Here is a 13,513-nt window from a genome sequence, read left to right as displayed (position 1 = left end):
ACAAATACTGCAAAATTCAATACCTTTCACAGATCTCCAAAGTTCTCTGGTTTCTCATGCCATTGGCCTTCTAACGCTATTCCTTTCCTGTGCGTTTCCCTCTCAGACTTTGCAGTCTTTGCCACAAAATTCCGAGCAATCTGAAAACATCAAATGCTTGAAAAAAACATTGTGTTCCCTTGACAGATAATTCAGATTTGAATAGGGAGGGGAACATTGACACACAGCCATGAGCATAGCTTTGCCTTTGCATTTGTTCCCATCTCTCTTTGGCCCTTCTGAGTCTTCCAATAAGAATTACAGTTAATGCCTATTCGAGTTGTGATTGGGTGTGAGGGAAACTACAGTGCTTAAACTGGACTGGCAGTCAACATCCACTGATGTCACTCAGACTAGTCGGCAGCTGGTCATGGCGTTCAGTCATTCCTGTCCTAGGCCATATTTGAACAAGAGGTGAGAGGCACTGTATTCTATTACCAATCCCCTTTGCAACTCATTCCCCATGGAGTTAAAAATGAAAAGCATCTAAAGCTCTTCTCTCAACTCAGGAAGAGGGCAGGGCTTCCCTGTGTCATGGCAATATATAGATGCACCAACAGCACAATTCTTGGGAAATGTCCTTTAAACGTAAACACCTCTTTCTTAAAAGCCATCTTGGGTACTTATTTTGAAAAAGGCCTGTCCTTTAACTACAAGTAATTGAAAGTCAAATGTCCTCATTAAGGAATAAATGGCCTTTTAGGAATTCTAACACCGCAAGGTTTATATAGAAGCAATTTCTGATTCAAACAAATATCTTTAACAAGTTGAAGCCAACACGTATTTACTTTGTGGACATACATGGGATAAATCAGTGTTGTGAAAGCTTCAGCACATACACAAATTCCAACTCACCGTGCTTTGACTCAAGCCTGAAGCACAGGTTTCAAAGCATTCACAACTCCAATTCGGATCCACTAAAAAAGCAACTCATGTCAACGCAACATTACAAAGTGTTGTGTAAAGTAGGTAAGGGTAATTTATTGATGTTCAAACTCCAGCTGAGTGTTCATAGGATCCCAGACTGTCAACCCAATTCATAATCCAGTTCTGACAGATACAGTGGGGTCCACTCACCTTGCTTAAAGCAGAATGATGCCCTGAGGTGCAGAACAGTATTTCAGTTTTGAAATTCCAGAAATGTGTCCAACGCTAGCCACTCTTAAGAGGACAGACCAGGGAAGAATGATGACACATTTCTCAGATGTTCTCACAATGATGGGGGCATCATTAGCATTGAGACATTATGTTGATGACTTTTTCTGCTCAGCATGTAAGAGACAGATTAACAAGGAGAAGGAAAGCTGAGAAGAAGGAAAGCTGAGGAGAAGAGAATGTTAAGGGGTTCTAAAAAGAAATGTCCCCTTAATCTTTTCCTTTAGGTACTGCCTAGTACACCGGGTCAGGTATTGGGAACATCTAGTGAGTGATTATAAAAAAAGAAGAGACTCTGTGACTACTTTCTCCTTCTAGTTTTAATGGCAAAAAGAAAAAGAAAGAAAAGGGGGGGGGGAAGACCAACATATATGACATCTAAAGTGATCACCCTCCTTACTGTCTTTAAGCTGTGCCAGGCTCCAATACTATGAACTGGATTTATGGCACTTTAGTTCTATTGGTGTCAATAGGCAAGCCCTACTCAGATTCAGGTAGTTGGATTTAATGGAACTGTTGATAAAGGTGAGTTCATTTCAGTGAAATTTGGATGATATCATGTGGCATTTTGAGCAACTGTAGCCATTGTAAGGAGGAAAGGAAACCTAAACTATATTTTAATTGCAGATAAAACATGTGAAATGAAGGCAAAAGCAAAAGAACAAGTACAGAAGAAAGGAACAATTTTAATATTAGAGAAAAAATACAGCAGGTTGTAACTGGAAAATGAACAGAAAGATCTCAAGAGGATTAAAATATTGGTACCATATTTTGTTGTATGCAAAAATAATCCTCTATATAGAATTGGCTGGTTTCTTAAAATTAATACAATCACCCTTGACTTCCAGTATAGACTAATTCAGTGAAAAGAACCTATCCAAAATCAGTTAACACTCTGAACTTTGGATGCAAGCCCCATTGGAACCAACAGGACTACTTGAGCAAATATATTCTAGATCAGTGGTGGGCAGACTGTAGATCTCCAAATATTTTGGACTTCATCTCCCAGAAGCCCCTGCCAGCATGGCCAATGATCAGGAATGCTGGGAGTTGACATCCAAACATCTGGAATGTACTTTCTGCCCACCCCTGTTCTAGTTCTTTCATTTGCACCATGGGCTTTGGATAAGGCCTGCATGTCAAGGAATGCTTTATTTTTATGTGTACAATGAAACAAACATCTAAAATGTTTTCAAGTGTGTACCATTATGAGGCACGTTTCACACTTGTTTTCATTTTCTGAAGGCGACCTGCCTTCTCATACCTTTCAACATCTCACAGTCAAAATGTCATCCACAGACACATGGAGGTTCCAGTGATGGTGACCTAATCTGTATGCATATAGAGAGATGACTTCCTGTCAGGTATTTCATGTCACAAAAGTGGGAATAGAAATCAGGAAGCTGTATATGCTGCCCACCCCACCCCCAATCACACATTCTGTTCTCTATAGAAAATATCCTCATAAACAGTCAGGGCACGTTGCACAGAAGTAATTTTGACAACTAAAAGTAGTCTGGGGAAAGGGGCAGGCAGGGCTTTCCCAAAATTAATACACTTCACATGTTGGACATTTAAGAAGTATCAAATCAGAAGCTTTTTGAAACTTCCTTTATTTTAGTGGCATGGGAATCGCTGCATCATGTGGCCATCATGGATTGCTCTTGCTTTAGAAGCTCAAGTGGTGACTGTTTGTGTGAACTGAGCTATAGGCAGGGTGCAGCTCATTTCACATCTCAAAGGGATTCAAGGAGCTAAGAGTGAGTTGCAATCTCAATGCTTAACAAATGGGGCTACATCTCCCATGATCTTCAGCCTTGTAGTGATCCAGGCCCCCTTGGCCATGCCTTCTTCGTCAGGAAGCAATGCAAAGGGAAGGGAATAAGGAGGGACCAATTCATGGCATTATGGCCACAGTAGGGTTTGAGGCCTTACTAAGGCTTAGAGGTCTCTAAGAGGTGGATGCAGCTTGGATGTTCACTGGGGTGGCCTCGGTTTGGATGTACAGGTAAACAGTCTAGTTCATTCAGACTTTGTGGGAACGAACAAAGCATATGCTTTGTAAGCAAGCAGAAGGTCCCAGATCCAACCATTGGCATCTCAAGTTAAAAAAATAAGGTAGCGGGTGATGGGAAAAGCCTCTGCTGAGACACTGGAGAGACACTGACAATTAGAGTAAATGATATTGGGCTAGATGGACCAATTAGCAGGTTCATATGGGGCATGTCTACACCATGCCTTATCCCAGGGATCGTCCTGGGATCATCCCTGTGCATCCACATAACGCATGGGATCCCGGGGGCAGGGAGGGATGATCCCTCCATTTCCCTGGGATAACTGGGAGGCCTTTTAGCCTGATTTTCCCCACGGCTCCTCTGGATTAAACACGAGGAGGTGGGAACTGGGCACGGAACTCTTCAGGTGCTCCGTGCCCATTGGGGGTGGGGTGGGAGGAGTGGGAGCGGGTTGTTTTTTTTTAAAAAAAAACACCTTACATTTGCGTTGGAGCACAAGTGTGCGCGCGACATCCTTTGTTCCTCCTGGGATGTCATGCGTGTGTCTGTCCAAAGGGGAGGATCTTGTGAGCACAATATTGCAAGATCCTCCCCACTCCCTCCCGGAACGTTTGGAGGTGTAGACATGCCCATGTTCATTTGTGTGATTTCCCCAAATTTGACTTTGGGGGATTTGCTCACCATTAATGAGGGCATTCACATGAACAGTCTCTATTCAGTCACACCACCACCTTGGATGTTTGTCACAATCAAACTAAATATTTTTCCTGATCCTAAATGAATTAATGTCACTTATTTTGCAATAACCTTTTAGCTACAATATCTTTATATTCATGACCAGAAATTAAAGCCAACTCTCTACGTTTTCACTGGAAGAATGGAAAGAGTACCCATTAACCGCCTTATTCAATGTATGATCACAAAATACAGTTTAAAGGGCTAAGATCATCTGTGCTCAATGATCCTTAAAATACCCCGGCAACAGTCCGTACACTATAGAGTTACTGGCATTTGTCAAATATTGTTCTTTTGTATCACAGTCATAAATCAAAGTGGCAGCATTTAGCCCTGAATACTCAGCAGAACTTGGCATGGTAACAGTGTCTTGATCCTCCTGGTCCACAGTGTATTAATTAAAAGTAGGGTGAAAGAGCAAGAACAGAGTGAAAAGAAATACCAGTGGAAGAAGCAGGATTAGAAAGCCCATAGTGAAAACAAGAATGTGCTCAAGTGATCAGCAGAAAGATGAGGTCATATCATTAGACAGTTATTTTTAAGGCACATACTGCTCTGGTTGCAAAATTGGTATTCAAGGATGTGTCCCTTTAGATTTTAGTCGCTATGCTTTTACAAGAACATATTGCACCACTTCCACAGCTGTAGAACCCAGCTTATTCCTAGCTCTTCAACAGTTCTAATTGTCTATCTCCCATGATATGTCATTCTCTGGTTGTCAAAAAAGTGTCCTAGCACTGAAGAGGTCAATGGTTCCTTAAAAATGGGAAATTTCTAACAACCTCTCCAGCCTAAGCTTCTTCTCCTAATGCCTTTCTTCTTCCAAACATAGTAATACTTACTCCCAACAGGCACCTTTGTGGGGGAAGGGGAAATCAAAGAGGTAATTCATTATTGGGGATCACAATTAAGCCTCAGCTGACTGTCTAAGGATCCAATTCTGCAATAGAATCTTAAGTGAACTAACCCATAGATGAACCATCTGTGCTAATTTGCATAAATTGCTTTCCTGTGGTTATGGGGTGATGGGATCCCATGAAACATAGCCACATTATCATAGCGCTTATACAGGTTGAGGTGTTATGGATCTTTAGTGCTAGTCCACATGTAATCTGAGAATCAAGGAATCCCTGCTTATGATTTCACCACTTTGCATATCCAGATTTTGATTGTGGGTATACAAAAAGGAAGCATTCCCACACACATGGCTGCGATGGAGCCGGGGGGGAGCCCACTATCTAAATAAGATGAATGGGGCTCTGAGCAGGCCTCTGAAAGAGATTCTCCATAAGGATTCAACTGCAGAGTTGGGTCACATAATCTTTACATCTATTTTGTACACAACATTCACAAGAGACACAATATTAGAAGGCACTTTTTTAGAAATATATTTTGTATCATTAATTGTTGATTGTACTTGAACCCTTTGGCCAGCAGAGAAAAGTATTTCTCTTCACCTCCACCCCAAAATAAAACCCCTTGTGAAAGCTAACTGTTGAAATACAGGAACAGTGTTCACTGTGTATGTGTGTATTGAAGCACTAACACCTAGCATCCTGCTTACTTAATACTGAGTGGCACATGTCCATTTTAGGTCCATTTAAAGATGACTGCATACACAAATATGTGCCATCTCACATTAATATTCATTTTGATTCATTTAAAAACATTAACGGCACAATCCTTTGCCTGTTTACCCAGAAGTAAGTTTACACTGTGTGCAATAGGGGTTACTCCCAGGTAAGTGTGCATAGGATTTCAAACTTAAGCCTTTTTTGGACCCAGATTTCATGTGATATATCTGAAACTTATTAAGTAAGCTCAGGGCTGCTTCAGGTGCCAGATCACTACTACCGCAAACAATTCATTGCAAGCAAAGTGAATACTGAGTTGTAGCTATGTTTTACTCTTCAATGACGGAGGGTTTCCACACCTGTGCTGTGACACCAACTTTTTTGGCTGAGAACTTTGGCTTGGGAGTAGTAAACGTAGAGGAGGATGCTGGTTCTTGCTTCAAAAAGATAGGGTAACCTGTTGATGCACAGGACTCAATTACAGGGCTAGAGGCATTCGACGGGAAGAAGGGTTGTGAACTGTAGGCTGGTACAGAGTACACTGAAGATGCTCGGACATTAGAAGGAGAACCAGCATTCAGTGATCTTGAAGGTAGAGCTTGTTTTGAGGCAGACAGTGAGTCAATCTTTGCAGGTTGCTTAGGAAGTAGGTGTTCCTTATCAGAGGGAGGTTGAAATGTGAATAGGGATGCATTAAGCTGGTATGGTTGATGCTTCATAACTTCCAAGGAACTAAGTGCTTTTTTAGGCTTTTTCTTGGTGGTTTTGGCAACTCCAGAGGACTTTGGCTGTGGTTTGGTGGCAGCCAGAGGGTAAGATGGGGAGTGGATGGGATTATAAGCCACAGGTGGTGGTGCTCGAACATTTGACGAATATTTCCAAGAAGCTGGTAAAGATGGAGTTGGTGATGAAGCCCGTGCCAGGTTGGCCTGCACAGTTTCTGAGTCTACCACATACTTTTCCATTCGGGATTGCCTTTTGGCAAAGAGTTGGGCTCCCTTCCCACTCAAAGCAGGGGGCATCTCAAAAGCTGGCCCCACTCCTCCAGCAAGCACAGCATTTCCTAGCGGTGTGGTGGGTGTTGGCTTGGGTGTATAATTTTGGTGTGGTGATGGTTTTTGAGGCCCTTTAAAGGGACCAGCTAGGTTAAGAGTACTGGGGGGCTGAGGAGGGGGATAAGCAGGTTGTGATATTTTGATAACTGCCGGAGTGGCCACTTCAGGTGAATTTGGAGCTGGAAAGATGGGAGAGTGGGCAACAGCTATGGCTGGCGGTGACCAGACTGGTGAAACTGGTGTTGTGGCAGTAGGAGAAACCTTTAGTGATGGTTTTGGAGCAACTGGAGGTGGGACCTTTTGTTTGGCTGCTTGGATTTGCATGAAATTGCAGGCCTCCGCTCCCAAGCTGAGGTAGTCTTCTTCAGGGCCTGATTCAAAGCCAGTGGCAGCACCTTTCTTGCCTTCCGTATTCTGCACAAGGGACAAAAGAGCAGGATTAGGACTCACCTTGGGGGCTTCCTTGAAAGTAAACATTGGCTTTGCAGTGCTTCTTCTCTTTGCCTCTTGCAGTATTCCAGTTCTTTTGGCAGGCACCGCAATCCTTTCATCCCTGGAAGCAATCTGCTCTGTCGATTCTGTTGGAGACCATAGAGGCGACTGAGTCGTGCTGGTCGCAACCGGAGTCAAAACAGTTCTATACAAGGCTTCAGGTGGCGGGCTGACTGAGGTGTAAGGAGGTGGCACAGGCAGATCTGAGAGGGGGCTTGTCATGCTTCTGGTGGGTGAAAATGGGGCTGCTGCTCTGTTCTGAACACCAGGGAAAGGCTTGGCTGTTCTGTTTGAAGCAGGTGATTTTAGGGCTTCGGAAGATGGATACATCATATTTGTCTCAGGAGCGATTCCAATGCCATTTTGCTGAACTGCTGTGCCATGTCTGTGGCTCACTTCTATGTAGCTTTTACTTATATGGCTCTGCTGAACTCTGGATGCTTCTTCGTGTTTTGCCTGATAGGAGGAGGAACTAATTTTTTTGGTGGTGCTTTCCATTGAAGCGGCCTCCCGGTGCTCCTCAGAACTCCTGTGCACTGCCTGCATCTTCATTGCCTCTTGTTCAGCAGTGACCTGGTCCACTCTTTGACGTCGTTTGGCAAACATGAGTGCCCCCTTCCCCTTGCTCTCTGGAAGCAGCTGAGACATCTCGTCCCCACTTTTTGGTTTCTTTTCAACTTCGAGTATCCCAGTGTCCCAGTCAAATGTCACAATCCGGTCTTCTTTATCAAGGTCAGAGAAGAAATCTTCATCGATTTCCGACTCGCTCGTGCCCAGTAAGGTTACTTCAAATGCGTTCTCTTTGTCACCTTCTTCGCCCTCGTCTTCTTCGTCCTCGTAACGCTCTAGCTCCCCAGTGCCGTAGCTGACTAAAGTATATTTCCTGGCCCTTTGGCGACGCTTCTTGAACATCAACACCCCCTTGGAATTGGGATTTGGAGCTGCCGTCAGCAGTAGGGCAATGCTCTTACATTTAGACTTGGCTTCTTTCACTTGCTTCTCTGACTGGCTCTCACTCCGTCTGAGCCCTGCGGGAAAAGATTAAGGAACATATTTCAGTGCAGAGCCCAGCATAACATGAGAGCAATTTTAACTATAAACCACACAACAGCTACTTGGGGTGGAAGAGTGCAATACTAATCTTTCTTCCCCTAGAACTGGAATCTTCCCTTATGCAAAGATGCATGGGCAGGGCATTAAAATTAATCTTTTCCCACAGTTCCAACCATGATAAAAATGCCATAGCAATCATTCCTCCCTGACTGACATTCTTTGAACAATTCCTCCCCTTACGGATCTACTAGCTCAACTTACAAGAGCTTTTGATGTTACATTTCTGCTTCTCTATGTGTACATATATAAGCCAGTTTCAGATAGAAGATAAATCAGCGTTGTCACAGACATGTAGATGTACGGTGGATGTTGACGTAGGCATTCGTGCTCCCAGAGACAGCTAGGGAATCTATTTACTAACTTGAATAAGATCAGTAATGAATAGATTCCATATTTCAAAAGGGAAAACTGTTTGTTGAGAAACTGGATGAAAGGAACATTTATAGGAATAGTCTCCTTGAGTGTAATTTCTCCAGAGGTTTTTTTTCCAAACTCTTTGGGAATGTAGTAACTGCATATAAGAAATAACATTAGTGGCTTTTAGTCTAGAGGATTGGTGGGCAACCTTCTCCATGCCCCCGACATCTCTTGTAGGCTCTAGAGAGTATAATATTACTTTTGTGAATGAACAGCATGTTCCAGTTATAATTTTTTTTTTGGAAGCAGCAAACAGCATTTTGGCTTGTATTCGGTGAACTGTGGGATACATAAACTATTGGGGAGTTTATTTTCATGGGTAAATATATTTCCTTTTTGTTTGTTTGATATTTTCTGTCTGATTTTAGATATGTTATTCATGCTGAGCATTCAGGACAGAGCAAGTTGCACATTTACATAAATAGCTGGATTAAGTCTCGCAAATATACGCTTCAGACTGCAGCTGGTTCTACTATGGCTTCTCCCATTTATATCTTTTTTATAACCAGAGTGTGATTTGATCCCATTGAAATGAAAAGGTCAGATTCAAAGAGAGCAAGCAGATCTGGGTCACCTAATGTATTACTGATGGTGTGGAAATACTACTGGAAACTATTGGATATCTTGTTATAGAACTGTCTGAAATTCATTGTGTAAGGGATGTTCTTTCGAATCAAGCTGGAGGGGGGGGGAATAGCCTGGGATCCCTACTGGGACATAACTAGTTCTGAACACCCCAGGTTTATAGTTGTACTTTTATTTTTGTGCTTGTATTTCTTCAATTGCATCTTTCCATGCTGCGTAGTAAACCCCATTTGCAATGGAGGAGGCTTTCAAAAGCAGTTCAAGACAAATCACTGCAGTCTTGTTGTCCAAAGGAAAAAAAGTGTGTGTGTGTGTGTGTGTGTGTGTGTAATCCCCCAGTGGTAGTGACCAAGCCCTCATGCCTAAATTGGCTATTGGGATCTTGGCCAGCAGTGCCATATCTGTTCCTGCAGAAGGAAGTGCAATTTTCCTGCTGAATACTGGACAAGAGAAATCACCAGAACTTGTACAAATAAGATCTCTATTTGAGATAGAAGGGGAAGACAATACTTAATAGTAGTATCACCCAAGAGTCACATCCACATAAGAATAGGGGACTTATACAGCTAATGCTAGTAACTGCTCTTTCAGTTCCTAAATTCAGTTCAGCTTATTGTTCTCACTCAAGTGAGCTGCCCCTGCCAGTCAAGTTTACAGTCAGAAACTTCAGAAATGACTTCTGCTGTTAGAATGACCAATTTCTAAGAAGGTATGGAAAATAATTGCTTATTTCCACCATGGTATTTCATAAAGCTATTCAAAATAGGTGTTGTTGTTTTTAGGCGACTGAGCAAATATCTTCCTATTCATATATCTTGCTACAATCCAATTACCTTGCAGTAAGTTCCCCCAAACTCAATGGGACTTACTTCTGAGTAGACATGCATAGGGTTGTGTTGTTAGGCAATTACTTAGACCTAAATACTGACCAATTCTGTGCACTTATATTGTAAATGAAGACGGTTTACATGTACTCAGGCTGATAATAATTCTATTATATATTGAAAAAAGAGCTTCAGAGGATAGAAACTTGTATTTCACCTTGAATCCTCATGAGATAAATTACTTTTCCTTCTACCCGCATTGCCTGTCATTTTATGGTTTTATACATGTAGGACTACAGCCAGGTGCAAGTGGAAACTCAGTCTGAAATTGAAAAATGCTTTTACCAATATCAGGAAATTGAAAACCAAGGGTACACAAGCCTATGCATACTTATCCAACAGTAAGTCTCATTGATTACAATGGGACTTATTTCTGAATAACATGTGTAAGATTGGTCTACCTACTGAATTCCAGAAATACTTACTGGGCTAAATAATAATAAGAAGAATGATGATGAAAGAAGGCACTTGTAGGACAATTCTCATATTAGAGAACACATGTGATCTTAAACGTAAGCATGTACATTTTACATGATAAGCAGGCCTTAATCTGAGTGTTAAAGTATAGAATATATTGCTCTTATAATACACAGCCAGTATTTTTTTAGGGTTTTACAGGCTGGGTTATATTTCAGTGTAGGACCAGTCCAAGACATTTTGCTCCCTGAGGCAGAGCATCAAATGAGGCACCTTTGTTAGCCTCAAAGGTAAGGTACATAGTACTCAAAGCCAGACAAATTATTTTGGAGTCTGAGGCTTCCTCCCTGGCATTAAAATTGCAGCAATAGTAAATTAGATAACCAACAGTTTTCTGCCCTGTTGTGATGTTCCAAATCAACTGCTGGAGTCGGTTGCCTCCCTCTTCCTCATGGTAGGGCTGGTCCTGAATTTACTAGTCCATTTTACTTCTCCAGCATCACAACTGCCCATTGCAACATAACTTTGTGCCTGATACTTGCCAGGATCTAGAGGGCCACTGAACAAGTTGCACATACCCAACGTGGGATTAGATTTTTCAAAAAGCAAATTGGCAAAATATTTTTGGAAAAGTAGGGAATTTATGAAACACTTTATGATAAAGCATGGACCATTGTGTCCAGCTATTAAAATATTATTTTTTAAAAAAGACAAAAGCCTCGTTGGGCACACATTAGCCCCTTTGGGCATAACTAAACTTGAAGTGGCTGTTTTCAAAGAACACCCTATGTTTTCAAAGAAATGAATGGATTTCTTTTTTAAGTGTGGAAGCCATCACCTGATTTGTATGAATTCAAATCGTACTTTATTCAAGACGTTCCTATATTAGACGGAAAACGTTAATGAGATTTTTTTTAGTTCTATCCTTTCCCAATTAAACAGAGGTTGTAATCGAACAGACACAACCCTACAGTGGCTGTTGGCTTCACTGCCAAAATGCAAAGCGCATGCACTGTTCCTTTATTCATATATAATTTAATATGGCATAAATATGAGGTTTACATGCGGACACTTTAAACATAACTAACGGCTTAATCCATACACCAATACAAATGGCTGTAATTCTAAAAATATGCTTACTGAGGTATTAGCAAAGGGTTAGCATGCTTATCCCCGCAGTTTGTGTAAGAGAGCTCAGTGCTACAGCATATCACGGTGCCTTTGCCATTTTGCAATGAAATCCCTTGACAGAATTCTTGAAATAGTCAGGAATGACTGCTCATGTGCCAGCAATAGAACTGAATCGATAAACAGATGTTTTGAGAAAAGAACTATCTGAGTTAATCTTCCTAGCTGTATTACTATTTGTCATCCAGTTCACTTCCAATTAAAGACCTTGCATAGAATGATTTTTGCATTGACCTCTACGTTTGGAAGGCAGAAGGAATAGTAAGTTCATTTTACAGCCTAGGGAAGCCTTGCAAAACTGAAAGGATCATATAACTAGCCAAAAATACACATGCTGGTGTCTGTCAAAGGGGCTTTCTGCAAGCATCATCAAGGTTCACTACTAGGGTTTTCTTTCCTTTCTTTTTAAAAAAATCCTTCCGGCTTTTAATAAAAGTAGCATCATTTGTATATATATTTTTAAGATGCCTCCTTATTCCAGACAAATTGAAGTTTTTCTTTGCAAATTGCAGAACCTAAAGCAAACGATGAGACACCTGACAATATTTCTCTCCTCTGCTGCAGTCTTTGTCAAATTGCCTTTTAAGTCTTTGTTAAGAGACGCTCGGCAGGTTGTCTCTGTACAAGCAAGTATTTTTAGCTGGAAGCAGAAAGTTCGCCGCTGGAGCCTCGCACAAAAGCAGGGTTAGATTATGTTATAATCATGCTTCCTAGTTACAAAGCCTGATCAGTTTTTTATTATAGAGTTTCTAAAAACCATGTCAAAACAATAGAAACTGGGTGGCTTTTTCTTTTCTTTTCTTTTCTTTTTTAAAAAGAAGAGAATGGGGGCAAGTAAGAACATTCTAGGAAGTAACTCTTTAAAAGATATATTAATCCTAAACACACAGATGCAATTGAGCTCTCAAATGTATGTTTCAATATTTAGCCTCACCGCAATTCTCCCCCTGCCACCACCCCATTTAGCTGTGACATACTTACTGGCGTGCCTTGCCCGGTGTTTGTGAGGTCTGCTATGTTCCCTTTCGGAGTGCTGGTCGTCTTCTCCCTGCTCTGTGCCTTCTGATGAGATTCCAAAGGAGACTACGGAAGGAGGTGCTTCTGACTGCCCTCCTTCCCCTTGAGAATCCACACACCCCTTTTCAGTCAGAGACCTGGATGCTTCCTTCACCCGGTCGGAGCAGTCTAGGATCACTTCCACCTTGGTGAGGGAGGGCTCCTTTGTCTCAACTCCATGGGTGGCTTTGACCTCCTTGCTGCTAGCAATCTTAAATGTCCTGCTCGACCATTGGATAGCAGGGTCTTTCTCAGCACCAGGAGCTGCAGTCACCCAGCTAGTTCCATCTTGCAGCAGGCCGGGTCCTGTTTCGGAAGGCTTACCCTGTTCAGCCCCCAGGACGCTCAGACCCGGAGTACAGATGCCTTTGTGCTGGTCATATGAGAGGGACAACTGCAGCTCAACTGTAGGGCCTGCTGTTTCTCCAGTCCCCCCACTGAAAGCAGGCACATCAATGAAGTGTGCTTTAGGGGCTTCTATCACTTTGGGAGGGATTTTGTGACAGTGGCTCAGCTCTCCTTCTTGCTTTGTCCCAGAAAAATCCACATCACTTCGCTCCACATCTTTTTGGAGTGCTTCCTCGGTGAGCCCCCCTGTGATCTGTAACTCTCGGTGGGGCCTCGCCACTGCTGTTCTGATTTGCAGGGTGGTGCTTTCTTTATATTCTTCATTTTTAATATCTCCACAGTTTCCATTTTCTGTTTCGGGACTCAAGGTCTCGTTCACCCCACTGGAAGACCTGCAGGCACAGAAACACAAAAATCAAATTCTAAATAAACATATATCT

General features: G+C 42.1%; 1 protein-coding gene across 2 annotated transcripts in view; it reads right to left on the bottom strand.

Moving 5' to 3' along the window:
- The window catches only part of SYNPO2 (synaptopodin 2), a 123,992-nt gene that overhangs the window by 19,027 nt on the left and 91,452 nt on the right, over positions 1-13,513 (bottom strand). Inside the window, exons 3-4 of one of the 2 annotated variants that reach the window (XM_063135221.1) lie at positions 12,651-13,465; positions 5,878-8,093 (exon numbers count right to left, since the gene is read on the bottom strand). In XM_063135221.1, coding sequence (XP_062991291.1) covers positions 5,878-8,093; positions 12,651-13,465 — 3,031 coding nt within the window. Of the gene's footprint in view, positions 1-5,550; positions 8,094-12,646; positions 13,466-13,513 lie in introns of those variants that run through there. The other variant, XM_063135220.1, reaches the window with a different exon arrangement.

This window comes from Elgaria multicarinata, chromosome 10, assembly GCF_023053635.1.
Source record: "Elgaria multicarinata webbii isolate HBS135686 ecotype San Diego chromosome 10, rElgMul1.1.pri, whole genome shotgun sequence".
Classification (NCBI taxonomy): Eukaryota; Metazoa; Chordata; class Lepidosauria; order Squamata; family Anguidae; genus Elgaria; species Elgaria multicarinata.
This window is presented reverse-complemented; position numbering and strand designations above follow the sequence as displayed.